General features: G+C 49.7%; 1 protein-coding gene across 1 annotated transcript; it reads right to left on the bottom strand.

The window, feature by feature from the left end:
- Positions 1–378: 378 nt before the first annotated feature.
- Positions 379–20,641, bottom strand: rras2 (RAS related 2). The gene is made up of 6 exons (XM_031900379.1): positions 20,468–20,641; positions 7,150–7,237; positions 6,929–7,031; positions 3,888–3,996; positions 3,682–3,800; positions 379–2,295 (listed from the first exon to the last, which is right to left on the bottom strand). The coding sequence occupies exons 1-6, from the start codon at positions 20,555–20,557 to the stop codon at positions 2,208–2,210; spliced, it is 597 nt and encodes a 198-aa protein (XP_031756239.1). The 5' UTR covers positions 20,558–20,641; the 3' UTR covers positions 379–2,207.
- Positions 20,642–20,970: the final 329 nt, after the last annotated feature.

Below are 20,970 nucleotides of genomic sequence, written 5' to 3'. Positions count from 1 at the left end.
CTGTCACAGTGGCACAGATCCTATCTGATCCCCCCATTGTAAGCAGCAGTCCTGCCCTGCTTTATGGCTGAGATTCTAGCTATCTGTATAACAGAGCATTCTGTCACAGTGGCACAGATCCTATCTGATCCCCCCATTGTAAGCAGCAGTCCTGCCCTGCTTTATGGCTGAGATTCTAGCTATCTGTATAACAGAGCATTCTGTCACAGTGGCACAGATCCTATCTGATCCCCCCATTGTAAGCAGCAGTCCTGCCCTGCTTTATGGCTGAGATTCTAGCTATCTGTATAACAATGAAAGACACACTACTGGAATTAACAGAACTGGTTCTTTAAAAAAAAAAAATCATTTATTTAAGAGAAGGGACAGTAGAGAAGACTCTATGGTACCATTTATTGTGAACATTTGGCAAATCCCTTTTGTATCCGGGTCTTTTGCTAGATGTGATATAAGTGCTCAGTCCACCGTATAAAAGCTGGTTCTGTCCTCAACCATCTGACATCATTACCATCATCATCATCATCACCTTGGCCTCAGAGCCTTCACCTTCATCCAAAACGTAATTTTGTAGCTTACGTTGGTCCACTGAGATCATCACAGCCTTTTATAGGGGTTGTTTACCTTTAAATTAACCCTTAGGATGATGCAGAGAGTGATATCCTGAGACAATTTGCAAATGGTCTTCATTTTTTATAATGTGTGGTTTTTTAAATAATTAAGATTTTTGTTCAGCAGCTCTCCAGTTTGGGATTTTAGCAGCCGCAGTATCTGGTTGCTAGGGTCCAAATTACCATAGAAACCGAGCAGTGGTGTGAGACATTGGCATAGCAATAGAAGAGGTTTGAATAGAAAGATCAGTAATAAAATAGCCTCACAACAGTTTGGTTTCTGGGGTCAGTGACCCCCATTTGAAAGCTGAAAAGGGTGGGAGGAAGAAGGGTAATAATTGAAAAAAAAAACTATAAAAAAAATGAAGACCAATTGAACAGATGCTAAGAATTGCTCATTCTATAACATAGTTAATTTGAGGGTGAACCGTCCCTTTAAGAGAAAGATCAATTCTGGGGCGAAACTGAGATTCTGTGGAAGATTTCAATTCAATGTTGGTGCAGAATTGTTAGATTTAGGGGTTCAACTATAAAATGTAGGGCCGTCTCAATGATAAAGATTTAGGGGTTCAGCTGTAAAATTTAGGACCAACTCAATTTTAAAGATTTAGGGGTTCAGCTGTAAAATGTAGGACTGTCTCAATGTTAAAGATTTAGGGGTTCAGCTGTAAAATGTAGGGCCATCTCAATGTTAAAGATTTAGGGGTTCAGCTGTAAAATGTAGGACCGTCTCAATGTTAAAGATTTAGGGGTTCAGCTGTAAAATGTAGGACCGTCTCAATGTTAAAGATTTAGGGGTTCAGCTGTAAAATGTAGGGCCATCTCAATGTTAAAGATTTAGGGGTTCAGCTGTAAAATGTAGGGCCGTCTCAATGTTAAAGATTTAGGGGTTCAGCTGTAAAATGTAGGACCAACTCAATTTTAAAGATTTAGGGGTTTAGCTGTAAAATGTAGGGCCGTTTCAATGTTAAAGATTTAGGGGTTCAGCTGTAAAATGTAGGGCCGTCTCAATGTTAAAGATTTAGGGGTTCAGCTGTAAAATGTAGGATCATCTCAATTTCGTGGCACAATTTCAATTTCGTGATGATTTCAATTCACTTGCAAAATTTCAGTTCGCCCCAAATTCCGTGGAAGTGACCGATCTACAATTCTGAGACAAAATTCCAATTTTCCGCCAACATTTCCGTTCGGTTCCGTAACGCGCCGACCTGCGGGTTCCTTGGTTTTCTCCCTGAGAGCGACGGTGGCGACTGCCCCTCTGGCATGGAATGGGGGGGCCAGGGGGGGGCGGCGTGGAATGCAGTTTGTCAGGGAATCTATAAAAAGGGGACATGATGGCGGAGGTGGGGGAAGAGAGACTCAGCGCACCGAGGTTCCTGTTGGAGTCTGTGGGTCACTGACAATGGGGAGAATGCGCAGGAAGGGGAATTGGGGGGGTGATGATCAAGCAAACTGGGGAGAGTGTGTGTCCCCCCCCACCTCCTCAGGTAGGACAATCCGTGGCCTGAATCTTGGCAAAATTGCACCAAGGTGTCTTGGTCTAAGGCTATCCTGGTGGCACAAATGGAAGAGATGAAGTACAATCAGGTACAGGGTACCCTAGAATATTACACAGTGGCACCCCTTCTTGTCCTTCGCTTTGCGAGTCGGCTCTGGTGATGGGGGGCATTCCTGTTCCTGAAATTTCCTGTAATGGGGAAATGTGGGAACAGATTATATAATCATATACAATAAGCTCCGCCCCCATACTGTACTGTCTAAGGGAAACACTATGGCACCCCCTACCCATATGTATAAATACAAATATACAGAGAAGGAATGTTCTGGGCACACAATAAGCTGTACCCCCATACTGTACTGTCTAAGGGAAACACTATGGCACCCCCTACCCATATGTATAAATACAAATATACAGAGAAGGAATGTTCTGGGCACACAATAAGCTGTACCCCCATACTGTACTGTCTAAGGGAAACACTATGGTACCCCCTACCCATATGTATAAATACAAATATACAGAGAAGGAATGTTCTGGGCACACAATAAGCTGTACCCCCATACTGTACTGTCTAAGGGAAACACTATGGCACCCCCTACCCATCTGTATAAATACAAATATACAGAGAAGGAATGTTCTGGGCACACAATAAGCTCCACCCCCATACTGTACTGTCTAAGGGAAACACTATGGCACCCCCTACCCATATGTATAAATACAAATATACAGAGAAGGAATGTTCTGGGCACACAATAAGCTGTACCCCCATACTGTACTGTCTAAGGGAAACACTATGGTACCCCCTACCCATATGTATAAATACAAATATACAGAGAAGGAATGTTCTGGGCACACAATAAGCTGTACCCCCATACTGTACTGTCTAAGGGAAACACTATGGCACCCCCTACCCATCTGTATAAATACAAATATACAGAGAAGGAATGTTCTGGGCACACAATAAGCTGTACCCCCATACTGTACTGTCTAAGGGGAACACTATGGCACCCCCTACCCATATGTATAAATACAAATATACAGAGAGGGAATGTTCTGGGCACACAATAAGCTGTACCCCCATACTGTACTGTCTAAGGGAAACACTATGGCACCCCCTACCCATATGTATAAATACAAATATACAGAGAGGGAATGTTCTGGGCACACAATAAGCTGTACCCCCATACTGTACTGTCTAAGGGAAACACTATGGCACCCCCTACCCATATGTATAAATACAAATATACAGAGAGGGAATGTTCTGGGCACACAATAAGCTGTACCCCCATACTGTACTGTCTAAGGGAAACACTATGGCACCCCCTACCCATATGTATAAATACAAATATACAGAGAGGGAATGTTCTGGGCACACAATAAGCTGTACCCCCATACTGTACTGTCTAAGGGAAACACTATGGCACCCCCTACCCATATGTATAAATACAAATATACAGAGAAGGAATGTTCTGGGCACACAATAAGCTGTACCCCCATACTGTACTGTCTAAGGGGAACACTATGGCACCCCCTACCCATATGTATAACACACAGAGTAAAGATGGCGCCACTCACCTTACAACTCTAACAAGTTCATGAAATGCTTGGTCTACATTCATTCTGATTTTGGCCGAAGCCTCCATGTAGGTGACTTTCAGCTGCCGCGCCAACTGCTGCCCCTCCTCCCGCGTTACCTGGAACATCCCAAAAGATGAGTTTAATCACAGCCAACACCTCCTCTATCATTTACCCCCACTGCCCCCCCCGCCATAACTACTTACCTGCCTCTGGTGCTCCAAGTCAGCCTTGTTACCAACCAGAATCATGGGAAATTCATCCCGGTCCTTTACCCGCAGGATCTGTCTTTGGAATTTGTAGATTTCTTCAAAACTACAAAAAAAAAAATTAGAAACAGAATAAAAATTCCCTCCCCCTCTCACTCCTGCACCCTAGTATCCCCTCCCCTCTCACTCCTGCACCCTACTATCCCCTCCCCTCTCACTCCTGCACCCTAGTATCCCCTCCCCTCTCACTCCTGCACCCTACTATCCCCTCCCCTCTCACTCCTGCACCCTAGTATCCCCTCCCCTCTCACTCCTGCACCCTAGTATCCCCTCCCCTGTCACTCCTGCACCCTACCCCCCCCCCCTACTATCCCCTCCCCTCTCACTCCTGCACCCTAGTATCCCCTCCCCTCTCACTCCTGCACCCTAGTATCCCCTCCCCTCTCACTCCTGCACCCTAGTATCCCCTCCCTCTCACTCCTGCACCCTAGTATCCCCTCCCCTCTCACTCCTGCACCCTACTATCCCCTCCCCTCTCACTCCTGCACCCTAGTATCCCCTCCCCTCTCACTCCTGCACCCTAGTATCCCCTCCCCTCTCACTCCTGCACCCTACTATCCCCTCCCCTCTCACTCCTGCACCCTAGTATCCCCTCCCCTCTCACTCCTGCACCCTAGTATCCCCTCCCCTCTCACTCCTGCACCCTAGTATCCCCTCCCCTCTCACTCCTGCACCCTAGTATCCCCTCCCCTCTCACTCCTGCACCCTAGTATCCCCTCCCCTCTCACTCCTGCACCCTAGTATCCCCTCCCTCTCACTCCTGCACCCTAGTATCCCCTCCCCTCTCACTCCTGCACCCTAGTATCCCCTCCCTCTCACTCCTGCACCCTAGTATCCCCTCCCCTCTCACTCCTGCACCCTAGTATCCCCTCCCCTCTCACTCCTGCACCCCAGTATCCCCTCCCCTCTCACTCCTGCACCCCAGTATCCCCTCTCACTCCTGCACCCCAGTATCCCCTCCCCTCTCACTCCTGCACCCAGTATCCCCTCCCCTCTCACTCCTGCACCCTAGTATCCCCTCCCCTCTCACTCCTGCACCCTAGTATCCCCTCCCCTCTCACTCCTGCACCCTAGTATCCCCTCCCCTCTCACTCCTGCACCCTAGTATCCCCTCCCCTCTCACTCCTGCACCCTAGTATCCCCTCCCCTCTCACTCCTGCACCCTAGTATCCCCTCCCCTCTCACTCCTGCACCCTAGTATCCCCTCCCCTCTCACTCCTGCACCCCAGTATCCCCTCCCCTCTCACTCCTGCACCCCAGTATCCCCTCTCACTCCTGCACCCCAGTATCCCCTCCCCTCTCACTCCTGCACCCCAGTATCCCCTCCCCTCTCACTCCTGCACCCTAGTATCCCCTCCCCTCTCACTCCTGCACCCTAGTATCCCCTCCCCTCTCACTCCTGCACCCTACTATCCCCTCCCCTCTCACTCCTGCACCCTAGTATCCCCTCCCCTCTCACTCCTGCACCCTACTATCCCCTCCCCTCTCACTCCTGCACCCTACTATCCCCTCCCCTCTCACTCCTGCACCCTAGTATCCCCTCCCCTCTCACTCCTGCACCCTAGTATCCCCTCCCCTCTCACTCCTGCACCCTACTATCCCCTCCCCTCTCACTCCTGCACCCTACTATCCCCTCCCCTCTCACTCCTGCACCCTACTATCCCCTCCCCTCTCACTCCTGCACCCTAGTATCCCCTCCCCTCTCACTCCTGCACCCTACTATCCCCTCCCCTCTCACTCCTGCACCCTAGTATCCCCTCCCCTCTCACTCCTGCACCCTAGTATCCCCTCCCCTCTCACTCCTGCACCCTACTATCCCCTCCCCTCTCACTCCTGCACCCTACTATCCCCTCCCCTCTCACTCCTGCACCCTACTATCCCCTCCCCTCTCACTCCTGCACCCTACTATCCCCTCCCCTCTCACTCCTGCACCCTAGTATCCCCTCCCCTCTCACTCCTGCACCCTAGTATCCCCTCCCCTCTCACTCCTGCACCCTAGTATCCCCTCCCCTCTCACTCCTGCACCCTACTATCCCCTCCCCTCTCACTCCTGCACCTAGTATCCCCTCCCCTCTCACTCCTGCACCCTAGTATCCCCTCCCCTCTCACTCCTGCACCCTACTATCCCCTCCCCTCTCACTCCTGCACCCTACTATCCCCTCCCCTCTCACTCCTGCACCCTACTATCCCCTCCCCTCTCACTCCTGCACCCTACTATCCCCTCCCCTCTCACTCCTGCACCCTAGTATCCCCTCCCCTCTCACTCCTGCACCCTACTATCCCCTCCCCTCTCACTCCTGCACCCTAGTATCCCCTCCCCTCTCACTCCTGCACCCTAGTATCCCCTCCCCTCTCACTCCTGCACCCTACTATCCCCTCCCCTCTCACTCCTGCACCCTACTATCCCCTCCCCTCTCACTCCTGCACCCTACTATCCCCTCCCCTCTCACTCCTGCACCCTACTATCCCCTCCCCTCTCACTCCTGCACCCTAGTATCCCCTCCCCTCTCACTCCTGCACCCTAGTATCCCCTCCCCTCTCACTCCTGCACCCTACTATCCCCTCCCCTCTCACTCCTGCACCCTACTATCCCCTCCCCTCTCACTCCTGCACCCTACTATCCCCTCCCCTCTCACTCCTGCACCCTACTATCCCCTCCCCTCTCACTCCTGCACCCTAGTATCCCCTCCCCTCTCACTCCTGCACCCTACTATCCCCTCCCCTCTCACTCCTGCACCCTAGTATCCCCTCCCCTCTCACTCCTGCACCCTAGTATCCCCTCCCCTCTCACTCCTGCACCCTAGTATCCCCTCCCCTCTCACTCCTGCACCCTAGTATCCCCTTCCCATTTTATTCCTGCTCATACACTTCTGTATCCCAAGACCCACCATGGATGTGTAGGGATGTAGCACCCTCAGAACCTGTACAAGACCCAGGAAGCAGCAACTGAAAGAATAACGAGGTGCAATCTGTCTCACCTTCCCCTGTCTGTGACCGAAAATACCAGCAGGAACCCCTCTCCTGTCCTCATGTACTGCTCCCTCATTGCCCCGAACTCCTCCTGCCCCGCAGTGTCCAGAACTGGAAAAGAACAAAGGAGATGGTACATAAATATCCCAGCATCCTCTGCAAACCCATCCCTGCCCCTCTACTGGGGCTGCCACAGACAGTACAGCAGGGGGGCGTAGCTTATACTCACTATCCAATCGCGCTGCTCGGTCGTCTATGACACATTGCTTGGTGTAGGAATCTTCAATCGTTGGGTCATAATCCGTCACAAAATACGACTGAGAAACAAAGGGCAGAGAATTTCCATTTGAATACAAGTTTGCGCCACTGCATCTTGTTGCATCAGACTTTGTTGCATCAGACTATGAAGCAGTCAGACATCGGGCTACACACAGACCCCGCTCAGAGAGAAGCAGGCGTAGGACACAGAAGCGGCCACTAGAGGTCACTGTCACCTTGGAGAATTAGCAGGAGGCACAGTACAAATAAAGGGCAACAGGGCAACTTCTAATTAATGTCAACTGCAGAAATTACTCACTGTAAGGGGGGCAGTAGGAACACACTGTACCCCCCATGGCACTAACAGTTACCCATGTCTGTATGCCAGTCTGTGTGCCAGTCTGTGTGCCCGGCCTCCATGTAATAGGTAAGGATTTTCACCTGTAAAGTGGATTCATCTCTCACTATTGCATTCAATTCTCTGGAAATAGTTGACTGGGCAATTATAGGTGTTATTAAACAGCCCCTCCATATCACCCACCCACTGTGGGCAAATCACTGCTGCAGTTTCAGGCTGCTTCTAGGGCTTTAAAGGGGATATAAACCCTGCGGCACAGCTGTTGCCGGACTACAAATCCCAGAATAATGTAACATATAATGAAGGGTGAGGCATGCTGGGAGCTGTAGTCCAGCAACATCAGGGTTGTATTCTTAAAGCAATATTGCCCAATAAAACTTTCCCAGCTCTCTAGGGCCCGCATTGGCAGCATTGAAATGCAAAAGAATCCCCCAATGAGAATCCCAGCTGATGTGAGTAAATCCGGCTCCCTGTTCTCTGTTCCTGCAATTGGAGTTGGGAGCAATAAGCACAGTTTCCCAGCACTGAACAAGTCTGTCCCTTTATCCCCATGTCTGATTCCTGTGCCATATAATGAGGGGAAAATGCCATCATTATCTCTATATGTAAGGTACCAGCAAGGGGCCTGACACGGGGAATCAGCATTCTCATTGGTCACTTCTCCTGCATCTATAATGAAGTTTTTATTAGTAGAATTCTCATTGGTGCATCTATAATTATGTTTTTTGGCAACTTCTATAGATAACTAGGGGGCGCAGTGGGGCAGCATCATGGTGGGTTTACATCCCCATTAAGGTGATTTACCCAGCAGCCACTAGAGGGCGACGTCTAATGTTTTGGCCTCTGTATCTTTAGACTGCAGAAAAGCCAAAATCCCCTTAATCTCCCCTTTTGTTATTGACCTCTACATGTGATTTCCCAGCACAAACATCAGAGCCGCTCTAAATAGCCTACGAGAAAGTACGTCCCGTGATTTCAAGATGGCAGACGATTAGAAAAGAAATGAGATTACTGAGCCGAACAGACTATTTCCCCTTTAGGATGAGTTAAACGCAAAATGTTACACAATGAGAGTCAGGGCTGCACTGTGATTTCTCCCCTCTGTATAAAGAAACCGCATGGCCCCGCCCACCAGCTCCTCTCCATTGATCTGCCCAAAACAGGAAAAGGAAGTGTCACAATGTGCAGTTTTTACTCTGTTGGCATGGCAACGGTGCAATGTGCTGTAGATGTTTGTGGGGGGCAGGGGTTCCACTATGTACAGGGAGCTCTGAGCATCACTTGTGTAATATAAGGGATAATGTACCCCCTACTGTAAATGATAAGGATATTAGCAGTCACTGAGGGGTTCTGTGCCCCCCATATAAAGGCACAAGGCTGCAGGCTGAGTTATACAGGGAACTCTGAGTATCACTCATGTATTATAAGGGATAATGTACCCCCTACTGTAAATGATAAGGATATTAGCAGTCACTGAGGGGTTCTGTGCCCCCCATATAAAGGCACAAGGCTGCAGGCTGAGTTATACAGGGAACTCTGAGTATCACTCATGTATTATAAGGGATAATGTACCCCCTACTGTAAATGATAAGGATATTAGCAGTCACTGAAGGGTTCTGTGCCCCCCATATAAAGGCACAAGGCTGCAGGCTGAGTTATACAGGGAACTCTGAGTATCACTCATGTATTATAAGGGATACTGTACCCCCTACTGTAAATGATAAGGATATTAGCAGTCACTGAAGGGTTCTGTGCCCCCCATATAAAGGCACAAGGCTGCAGGCTGAGTTATACAGGGAACTCTGAGTATCACTCATGTATTATAAGGGATAATGTACCCCCTACTGTAAATGATAAGGATATTAGCAGTCACTGAGGGGTTCTGTGCCCCCCATATAAAGGCACAAGGCTGCAGGCTGAGTTATACAGGGAACTCTGAGTATCACTCATGTATTATAAGGGATACTGTACCCCCTACTGTAAATGATAAGGATATCAGCAGTCACTGAGGGGTTCTGGGAGTGAATTATAAGGGATAATGTACCCCTACTGTAAATGATAAGGATATCAGCAGTCACTGAGGGGTTCTGGGAGTGAATTATAAGGGATAATGTAGCCCCTGTATTTATGAGAAGACAGAGACAATGTGTATAAATGAGAGAAGGTTTCGATACAATGGGAGAAGTTGCCATTCAGTGTTTCCCCCCTGTTTGTTCCCTACAGACGGAACCAGCTGAATGGTGGGTTTGTTCCCCGTTCCCCCTCTGCCTGGTACACGAGTGGATCGGGCCGGACAATAGGAACAACAAGCTCCTTCTGCAACCGGCCAAGAACAATCTCTGCACAAAGAGTGGAAAATGTGCGTCAGCTCCTGTGTCAGAGCCAATAACTACAAACAGCCTGACGCCGGGTCACATGACCCCATCCCACCCATTTCCAACATCAGTACCGCTGATCCGCACTAGGTGGCGCTGCTCTGCATGCAAAGGGGTCACCTGTTGGTAACAGGTAGGAGGTGCGACTACAAGTCTATTCCTTTCCTGTTATTTACATGGTGCCCACACATTTCTGTAGCGCTTTACAGTCCCTGTCTCAGAAGAGCTCACAATCTAAAGTCTCTATCACATTCACACACACTATAGTCAGAAGCCAATTCACCTGCCTGTATGTAATTGGAACATACAAACTCCCCGCAGGACTCTATGACTGGAGGAGCCACAATGAAATACAGGGCGATGGCACGTGGGGGCGCAATAACATTTGGCTCATTTCAGCCTGTGGAAAAGAACCTAAAATCATCATTGCTGCCCCCCCTGTTTAGTGGAATGGAACAGCCCGAGAGTGAATAAGCCCCATGGCCATAGGCCTGTGCATGCAATAAATGTGGCCCTAGCTATAATATATATATATATAATACTGCCCCCTGGGTAATTACTATAAACTATAAAGGCCACAATAAACCAGCAAATTTAATATAAAATAGGAGACTGCAGGGAGGAGTGTACAAGTAATAGTGTCGTTAGTCGGACTCCTAACGAGCCCGTGACTAAGCCCAATGCTATGCCAGCGTCTGCATTCCCGCACTGACCAACTGAATACCAGAGAGTCCTGGCCCACTGCCACCCCCCCCCATATGCCCCCGTATCCCTGCCCCGACCCACAGGCTCATTCTGTCACTAGTCAGTCAGCCAAATTGCATCTCAGCCACAGGCATCTCCTGCCAGCAGTGCTGTAACTGTGGCTAAAGGGTAAGTAGCGCCTCTCATCGTGTAAAGTTTAATAGATTGTAAGCTCACTGGGTTAGGGGCTGCTGTGATTGGAGATTAAAGCTCTATGGTGCAAGAGACATACACTACAAGGCCAACTTCCCCTTTAAAGGTGACATTTATCTCTCTTTCCAATGGAACAGAGGTGCAACAGTCTCTTCTTCCCCCCTTGTCTGCCGGCAGTTGCGGGGGGCTCTGCCAATGAGATTTAGACACAGAGATTAAAATAGTATAAAATATAAATAGCGGAGCCTGGGAATAAAGTGGCGTTAGATTTCCAGTTTCTGTCGCTCTGGGAAGATTAAGATTCCAGCGTCTAATTAAAGGCCCTATGTCTGCGCCACAGTGTGGGGGGATTCTGCCCTCAGAGACCCTCGCAAATGGCAGACGAAACAGCTGTTTGTCTGTCCTGAGACTCAGCGCCGGTTCCTCCATCTAATATTAGTATGTGCGGCTCACTAGCCATGGGGCCACTGGTAACCAGCAATACTATGGGCTTCCAGCAACTCCGCACAATCCCTAGAGAAACCCCCCCGGATTCTACACAAATGCTCAGATACACAATGAAACCAAAATAAACAGAATTTCAGCCATAAAGCAGGGCAGGACTGCTGCTTACAATGGGGGGGGGTCAGATAGGATCTGTGCCACTGTGACAGAATGCTCTGTTATACAGATAGCTAGAATCTCAGCCATAAAGCAGGGCAGGACTGCTGCTTACAATGGGGGGATCAGATAGGATCTGTGCCACTGTGACAGAATGCTCTGTTATACAGATAGCTAGAATCTCAGCCATAAAGCAGGGCAGGACTGCTGCTTACAATGGGGGGATCAGATAGGATCTGTGCCACTGTGACAGAATGCTCTGTTATACAGATAGCTAGAATCTCAGCCATAAAGCAGGGCAGGACTGCTGCTTACAATGGGGGGGATCAGATAGGATCTGTGCCACTGTGACAGAATGCTCTGTTATACAGATAGCTAGAATCTCAGCCATAAAGCAGGGCAGGACTGCTGCTTACAATGGGGGGGTCAGATAGGATCTGTGCCACTGTGACAGAATGCTCTGTTATACAGATAGCTAGAATCTCAGCCATAAAGCAGGGCAGGACTGCTGCTTACAATGGGGGGATCAGATAGGATCTGTGCCACTGTGACAGAATGCTCTGTTATACAGATAGCTAGAATCTCAGCCATAAAGCAGGGCAGGACTGCTGCTTACAATGGGGGATCAGATAGGATCTGTGCCACTGTGACAGAATGCTCTGTTATACAGATAGCTAGAATCTCAGCCATAAAGCAGGGCAGGACTGCTGCTTACAATGGGGGGGGGGGATCAGATAGGATCTGTGCCACTGTGACAGAATGCTCTGTTATACAGATAGCTAGAATCTCAGCCATAAAGCAGGGCAGGACTGCTGCTTACAATGGGGGGGGGATCAGATAGGATCTGTGCCACTGTGACAGAATGCTCTGTTATACAGATAGCTAGAATCTCAGCCATAAAGCAGGGCAGGACTGCTGCTTACAATGGGGGGGGATCAGATAGGATCTGTGCCACTGTGACAGAATGCTCTGTTATACAGATAGCTAGAATCTCAGCCATAAAGCAGGGCAGGACTGCTGCTTACAATGGGGGGATCAGATAGGATCTGTGCCACTGTGACAGAATGCTCTGTTATACAGATAGCTAGAATCTCAGCCATAAAGCAGGGCAGGACTGCTGCTTACAATGGGGGGATCAGATAGGATCTGTGCCACTGTGACAGAATGCTCTGTTATACAGATAGCTAGAATCTCAGCCATAAAGCAGGGCAGATTCCTGTCACCACATTGGCTCATCCCGCTGGCAGTCGACGCATTTCTCTCGCTCGGCCCCGATGACTTCACATAACGATCCCTCCTGAAACGCGGCCAAAGGGCTGGGATTTCCGTGAGTCGCCCACCCCTGGGGCGCTGAGAAATACCTTCCCCTTTATTCCCTCCCCAGGGAGAGCACATATGACAATGACATCAGCCTGCGGAGACAGAGAGCTTCCCGGCCCCCGGGGGCCACAGGAGATTCAATGACTCATAGGCAAACAATGGGGCTGATTCCTTAATTAACGAGAGGCAGAAGGATTTAATTAATACGGGGGGGGCGAGAGTGACGCCGGCGAAATGCTAACGAGACGAGATCATCAAGGAATCCAGTTGGTAATTGGGCCTAAAGTAGAGAAAGATTAACCCTTTCCTGGTCCTGGGAGAGACCTAACTGCTTCCAGGGGGGTCCCACAAGGACAGGGGGTGCTTAGGCCCCCTTTAACTGTATTGGCCCCCCCAACCATCAGTGACTGGAAAGGGGCCCAGTATTCTGACCCCTGTATTCGTAGGGATGGGGGGCTTGGCAATACAATACAAAGGGGGCCCCCCAGTTGGGAATCACTGTGTATAATGCTGAGACATAACTTTAAAGGGGAACTGCACCTAAAAAGTGTTTTTTTTGTCCAAAACATAATGTAAATGCAGTTACTCTGATTCCGACTCCTGAAACAACATGGCAGAAGTCTGATCTCCTCCAGGTCTCTGGCTGCTCAGGCTCAGTCTGTTCTCTGCTACATTGGGTCATGAGTCGGAACCTTTGCAATTATACTTTCTTTTATTATGTAAAAAAAAAAAAAGAGGGTTTTTGGGTGGAGTTCCCCTTTATTCAGAAAAACAGAAGTTGTGCCCAACGCTGCCAGTGTTTCCTCTTCAGTCAAAGGGGTCCGGGGGGGGGGGCAACAACCCTGCCCCCATCTCACCAACCACATGGGGCGAGAAATAAGCCGGTTGGTTGCGGAAATCACGCCGGGGTGGGGGGAGCGGCAGTGCCACCTTCTCACATCGGTGCCCCCCACTTTCACTTTCTTATACAAAACCTGCCACAACCCACGCAGAGCTGCTGCCCAGAGAGATTAAAGGGGAAGTTAAACTCAGGTTATTTCTACCTATCCAACTCCTATTCACCTTTCATTCTGCAACTGAAACCTATGCCCAAAGCATAGAACCCACAGAGGGGGCTACATGCCCAATTACAGAGATGCCCCCATGGAACAGGGCAATAAATTACCCACAATGACCCTGGCAGAGCTGCTGCCCAGAGAGATTAAAGGGGAAGTTAAACTCAGGTTATTTTTACTTATCCAACTCCTATTCACCTTTCATTCTGCAACTGAAACCTATGCCCAAAGCATAGAACCCACAGAGGGGGCTACATGCCCAATTACAGAGATGCCCCCGTGGAACAGGGCAATAAATTACCCACAATGACCCTGGCAGAGCTGCTGCCCGGAGAAATTAAAGGGAAAGTTAAACTCAGGTTATTTCTACCTATCCAACTCCTATTCACCTTTCATTCTGCAACTGAAACCTATGCCCAAAGCATAGAACCCACAGAGGGGGCTACATGCCCAATTACAGAGATGCCCCCGTGGAACAGGGCAATAAATTACCCACAATGACCCTGGCAGAGCTGCTGCCCAGAGAGATTAAAGGGAAAGTTAAACTCAGGTTATTTCTACCTATCCAACTCCTATTCAGCTTTTATTCTGCAACTGAAACCAATGCCCAAAGCGTAAAACCCACAGAGGGGGCTACATGCCCAATTACAGAGATGCCCCCATGGAGCAGGGCAATAAATTACCCACAATGCCCCTGGCTGGCATAAGCACCATATATACAGATATATAGAATTACAGGGGCACAAAGAAATGCCCCCCAGGATCACGTTTGGCTCCGGGCTTTGCAGTAAAGTTTCCTTTCCCCTTCGCTGCTCGTTTCCGGGGACAGGACAACACATAGCAACCAGGTGACGGATCCAAGAGAGCAAATAAATCCCAATATTGACACAAGTCGTGGGAAGAACAAAGTGTGACACAGTTGTGCGGCGAGTGTGACCGCCGGCCGGATGTTAAATCCGCACACAACACAATACACGGGGACTGCCGTGGTGGCACGGCTTTGTCTGCCCTGGGATAATACCAGCTGGTAACTAAGGCCGTTGCTACGGAGGGTTATAGAGGGATCTCCATCACTGGGTACATCCAACAGACACCCTCCTCATCATCATTCCCCTTGCCCTCCACTAAGGCACACAATGGGTTAAGGTGTAATAAATGGCCAGCCTGCCACTCCCATTTCATCGCTGGGTGTGGCCAGCCTTATTCTATGATGTCACCAGGTCCTGGGATGTCATGGATACACCCTCTCATTAAGATATGAGGTCATGTATTGGTCCCCAGTGTCTTCCAACCATAATCCTCATAATTAATGGAAAGGGAAGGGGATTTGGAGACTTTTTTGGGGGGGGGGGATCAATACTGAGGGTTATTCCTATAGAGACGCGTGTGTAACGTGAGAATTGCACCAAACACACAGTTGCTATGGAGTAGGAACCAGCAGTTACAGAAATCATTAAACACAAATAAACATGAAAGTGTTGCGACTACAGAGCCTTTGTACCGCCCCCCCACGTCACATATTTACACTGTAGGTCTCCCCGGGCCCCCCAGGGTCACTATCAGGTTACTGAGATGAGTGACGCGCAGGAACAGCCTTTGTTTCCCAGTCGGGCAGGAACAGCAGCTGTCAGGGGAGAAAATCCAGCTCTTCCCCTCAAGCCCCGAACCCCCCCGACAGTGGAGACACCCCAACCCTTATTAACCCCATAACCCCCCTTCTTCATAAACTCAGGATCCAGATTCTGCAGCGATTCCAGTTCACCGGGTCCAATTCCCTCACGAGACTCATTAAATCTGCACTTGGGCCTCTGGGTCTGAACTCAACTCTCTTCCTAGAAATGTTTATAAACCTGCGGATCAGTGAGCAGAACTTTCCTGCCGGGTCTTTTACCTGAACCCCTGGGTCCGAATCTCTGTGATGGTTTCTATGTTTCCCCTCTCCCCCCATTTGTCTCTCTACTCCCCGAACCCCCTTTCCCTTCCCCTCTCTCCTTCTGTCTCTCATCCCCTCTCCTTTCCTTTTCTATTCCCCCCCCAACTGTTTGGCCTTACTCCCCCCATCCCCCCTCTTCTCCCCCCTTCTATATTTCCCCTCTCCCCCCATTTGTCTCTCTACTCCCCGAACCCCCTTTCCCTTCCCCTCTCTCCTTCTGTCTCTCATCCCCTCTCCTTTCCTTTTCTATTCCCCCCCCCAACTGTTTGGCCTTACTCCCCCCCATCCTCCCTCTTCTCCCCCTTCTATATTTCCCCTCTCCCCCCATTTGTCTCTCTACTCCCCGAACCCCCTTTCCCTTCCCCTCTCTCCTTCTGTCTCTCATCCCCTCTCCTTTCCTTTTCTATTCCCCCCCCCAACTGTTTGGCCTTACTCCCCCCATCCTCCTCTTCTCCCCCCTTCTATATTTCCCCTCTCCCCCCATTTGTCTCTCTACCCCCCGAACCCCCTTTCCCTTCCCCTCTCTCCTTCTGTCTCTCATCCCCTGTCCTTTCCTTTTCTATTCCCCCCCCCCCAACTGTTTGGCCTTACTCCCCCCCCATCCTCCCTCTTCTCCCCCTTCTATATTTCCCCTCTCCCCCCATTTGTCTCTCTACTCCCCGAACCCCCTTTCCCTTCCCCTCTCTCCTTCTGTCTCTCATCCCCTCTCCTTTCCTTTAAATTCCCCCCCAACTGTTTGGCCTTACTCCCCCCCATCCTCCCTCTTCTCCCCCCTTCTATATTTCCCCTCTCCCCCCATTTGTCTCTCTACTCCCCGAACTCCCTTTCCCTTTTCTCCCCATCCCGCTGGTTTGTGCCCTAATTCTCACAAGGTTATAGGAATCAGCCAATCAGAGCATTAAAATGTTCGCAATTCAAACTGTAAGAATAACCCTCTATAACTAAAACTGTAACATCAGTTCTGACTGGGACAGAATGTCTCCTTGCCTCCCATTGGCTACTAACCCCGCAGTCTGACAGAGCCCATTAATATATATATATTATAACCAACTTGGTCCCAGAATGAGACACAATGTGGTACAGACCAACCTGGGGGCCCGATGTCACACAGAGGGAGGAGATTGCCCCCCAGCTGATCTGGGCTGATTGACCAATAATCAGAGCCTAGGGCTGGGGGGGCTGCCCCAAGAGGAGGTGGGTTTTTACTGTCAGGCCCACAAATGGGGGCACATTGTCCCCCAACCTAAACATTTTTTCCTCAACACCCCCAAATAAGGCTAATGTTGGTATTTAGAATCACCCCCCCCCCCTACAGTCATACCCCTGTACCCCCCAATGGCTTTTCCTGTGACCCTAGAGACCTCAGCTGAGAGCAGTCATTAAAGGTGAAGTTTGCCTTTAAATAAACCCTGAGTACAAAGCAGATGGGTCCAAACGTATAGGGAAACCCCAACATTTGTTTGCAGCTTCCCAATATCCATTCATTGCAAATGGTCTTCATTTTTTATTATTTGTGCTTTTTAAATTATTTAACCTTTTGTTCAACAGCTATCAAGTTTGGAATTTTGGCAGCTATCTGGTTGCTAGGGTCCAAATTAACCTAGTAACCAGGCAGTGGTTGGAAAAAGAGACAGGGATATGAATATAAAGATAAGGAATAAAAAGTAACAATAACAATAAAACTGGAGCCTCACAGAGCAATAGGGTTTGGCTGCCGGGGTCAGTGACCCCCATTTGAAAGCTGCAAAGAGGCAGAAGAAGGGAAATAAACCCAATAGGATTGTTCTGCCCCCAATAAGGGGTAATAATGGATAAGGGATTTGTCAGATAATCGTTCCCCTATCAGAAACTGCCAACTGACTATTCTTGACTTGTTTCATTGCAGTTATAGCAACAATAATAGGCACCCCCTTGTACTAAGCACAATTCAGCAGGAACAGCCCTCTAAGTTTGCCCATAGCCTGTACAGAGAGATCCCATAAAACTATGGCACATAGGGATTCCCCTGTAATAAGCACAATTCAGCAGGAACAGCCCCCTAAGTTTGCTCATAGCCTGTACAGAGAAATACCATAAAACTATGGTACATAGGGATTCCCCTGTACTAAGCACAATTCAGCAGGAACAGCCCCCTAAGTTTGCTCATAGCCTGTACAGAGAGATACCATAAAACTATGGCACATAGGGATTCCCCTGTACTAAGCACAATTCAGCAGGAACAGCCCTTTAAGTTTGCTCATTGCCTGTACAGAGAGATACCATAAAACTATGGCACATAGGGATTCCCCTGTAATAAGCACAATTCAGCAGGAACAGCCCCCTAAGTTTGCCCATAGCCTGTACAGAGAGATCCCATAAAACTATGGCACATAGGGATTCCCCTGTAATAAGCACAATTCAGCAGGAACAGCCCCCTAAGTTTGCTCATAGCCTGTACAGAGAGATACCATAAAACTATGGCACATAGGGATTCCCCTGTACTAAGCACAATTCAGCAGGAACAGCCCCCTAAGTTTGCTCATAGCCTGTACAGAGAGATACCATAAAACTATGGCACATAGGGATTCCCCTGCACTAAGCACAATTCAGCAGGAACAGCCCCCTAAGTTTGCTCATAGCCTGTACAGAGAGATACCATAAAACTATGGCAAAAGTCAGTACTGGTCCATTAATCAGCTGGCAGAGGAAATTAATGATAAAAAAAACCTTTCATATATAGTGACTGTGATCTTCAAGAAAAACACAGAAAAGACCAAAAGAAGGGGGCGGGGGGGGAATAAAACTTTCTAGTAAATGCAGGTATTTGTAGCAGTGATGGGAAGTGATGCCGCGGGTTGGTATCGACCCAGAATAGTAACCGACACACAAACACCTACACCGACCGCAGCAAAACCCCGAAGCCAAATCCCTCACTAATAAACACACGGAATGGCCCAGAGGGAGGGGCAACAGCCAACCTGAGAGGCACCCGGGGTGGGAGGGAACGTGATGTAATGATCAGCGGCTAAAGGGCATATAAACCCAAATACTAACTCTAAGCGACTCCCCAATATCCATTCATCCCTCATTCCCTGCACTGCTGGTTCTGACTCCTGATACAACTCCCCAATATCCATTCATTCCTCATTCTCACTGGGTTTATAGTTATGTGTAACTGTCACTGTGTCTGTCCCTTTCCCTTCCCTGCACTGCTGGTTCTGACTCCTGATACAACTCCCCAATATCCATTCATTCTCACTGAGTTTATAGTTATGTGTAACTGTCACTGTGTCTGTCCCTTTCCCTTCCCTGCACTGCTGGTTCTGACTCCTGATACAACTCCCCAATATCCATTCATTCCTCATTCTCACTGGGTTTATAGTTATGTGTAACTGTCACTGTGTCTGTCCCTTTCCCTTCCCTGCACTGCTGGTTCTGACTCCTGATACAACCTCCCAGACACGGCAGCTGCCAACTCCATTCCCAGGGGTACCCAGGGATCAAATAAGCACTCACCCCAAATCCCCCCCTAACTGGCCTTCAGGCTGGGCCCCCTTAGCCCATAATAAGGTTACAGATATATAGAAACATTGGGGTAACAGTCACCCCGCTATAGTTCCAGGGGTACCCAGGGCACAAATAAGCACTCACCCCAAATCCCCCCCTAACTGGCCTTCAGGCTGGGCCCCCTTAGCCCATAACAAGGTTACAGATATATAGAAACATTGGGGTAACAGTCACCCCGCTATAGTTCCAGGGGTACCCAGGGCACAAATAAGCACTCACCCCAAATCCCCCCCTAACTGGCCTTCAGGCTGGGCCCCCTTAGCCCATAACAAGGTTACAGATATATAGAAACATTGGGGTAACAGTCACCCCGCTATAGTTCCAGGGGTACCCAGGGCACAAATAAGCACTCACCCCAAATCCCCTCTAACACACACGGGGCTAAGGGCACAGAGGGTGAGGGGCAGGGGGTAGATCGCTGGGGACCCTACAGTTACCGTGGCTTAACACCAGGCAACACCCAATCCCCCTGGCAGTGGGTCAATGACTAGTAAGGGTTAATACCCGGCGGGGCAGTGAGTAGTAAGGGTTAATACCCGAGGGGCAGTGAGTAGTAAGGGTTAATACCCGGGGGGCAGTGAGTAGTAAGGGTTAATACCCGGCGGGGCAGTGAGTAGTAAGGGTTAATACCCGGCGGGGCAGTGAGTAGTAAGGGTTAATACCCGGGGGGGCAGTGAGTAGTAAGGGTTAATACCCGGCGGGGCAGTGAGAGAAGGGTTAATACCGGCGGGGCAGTGAGTAGTAAGGGTTAATGAGTAGAAGGTAATACCGCGGGCAGTGAGTAAGTAACGGGGGTTAATACCCGGGGGGCAGTGACTAGTAAGGGTTAATACCCGGGGGGCAGTGACTAGTAAGGGTTAATACCCGGGGGGCAGTGAGTAGTAAGGGTTAATACCCGGGGGGCAGTGACTAGTAAGGGTTAATACCCGGGGGGGCAGTGACTAGTAAGGGTTAATACCCGGGGGCAGTGAGTTAGTAAGGTTAATACCGGGGGGCAGTGAGTAGTAAGGGTTAATACCCGGGGGGCAGTGAGTAGAAGGGTTAATACCCGGGGGGGCAGTGAGTAGTAAGGGTTAATACCGGGGGCAGTGAGTAGTAAGGGTTAATACCCGGGGGGCAGTGAGTAGTAAGGGTTAATACCCGGGGGGCAGTGCCAGGGGGTAACAGAGCCCAGTAGATGCCCTTGGGCAGTGCCCGGTACCCACCTGAATGAACTGGATGGTGAGCGCTGATTTCCCGACCCCGCCGCCCCCTACGACCACCAGCCGGTGTTTCTCCTGCCCGGCCCCGGCCATCCCGGGGAGAGGAGACCGCAGCGCACACACTGCGCCCAATCAGCGCCCCGATCGCTCCCACCGAGAGCTGCTAATGGCGTCACAGCCAGGGGCGGCCCCTCCCCTATGGAATGTGTCCCCGCCTACAGCCCAATCAGCGCTCAGTATTTACACTTAGGGGCGGGGCTGAACGGAACTCCACAGAGAGGGGCGGGGCTTAATGATTCATGGGAAGTACAATAGGCGGGGCCTCATGTAATATTCATGTTCAGTTAGGGGTGGGCGGTACCGGTTACAGCGGTGTTTGGGTTGGTTCCTGGGTCTGAGGGGCGGGGCGGAATTACAGCCTGTAGGAACATGTTGTATATTAGTACTGAGAGCCAATAGGGTTCTACTTCCAACAACAGGGAACCCCTGGAATTATTGGGGGCCAC

This window comes from Xenopus tropicalis, chromosome 4 (genome assembly GCF_000004195.4).
Source record: "Xenopus tropicalis strain Nigerian chromosome 4, UCB_Xtro_10.0, whole genome shotgun sequence".
In the NCBI taxonomy this organism is placed as follows: Eukaryota; Metazoa; Chordata; class Amphibia; order Anura; family Pipidae; genus Xenopus; species Xenopus tropicalis.
The sequence above is the reverse complement of the archived record's forward strand: the minus strand, read 5'-3'. Positions and strand labels throughout refer to the sequence as shown.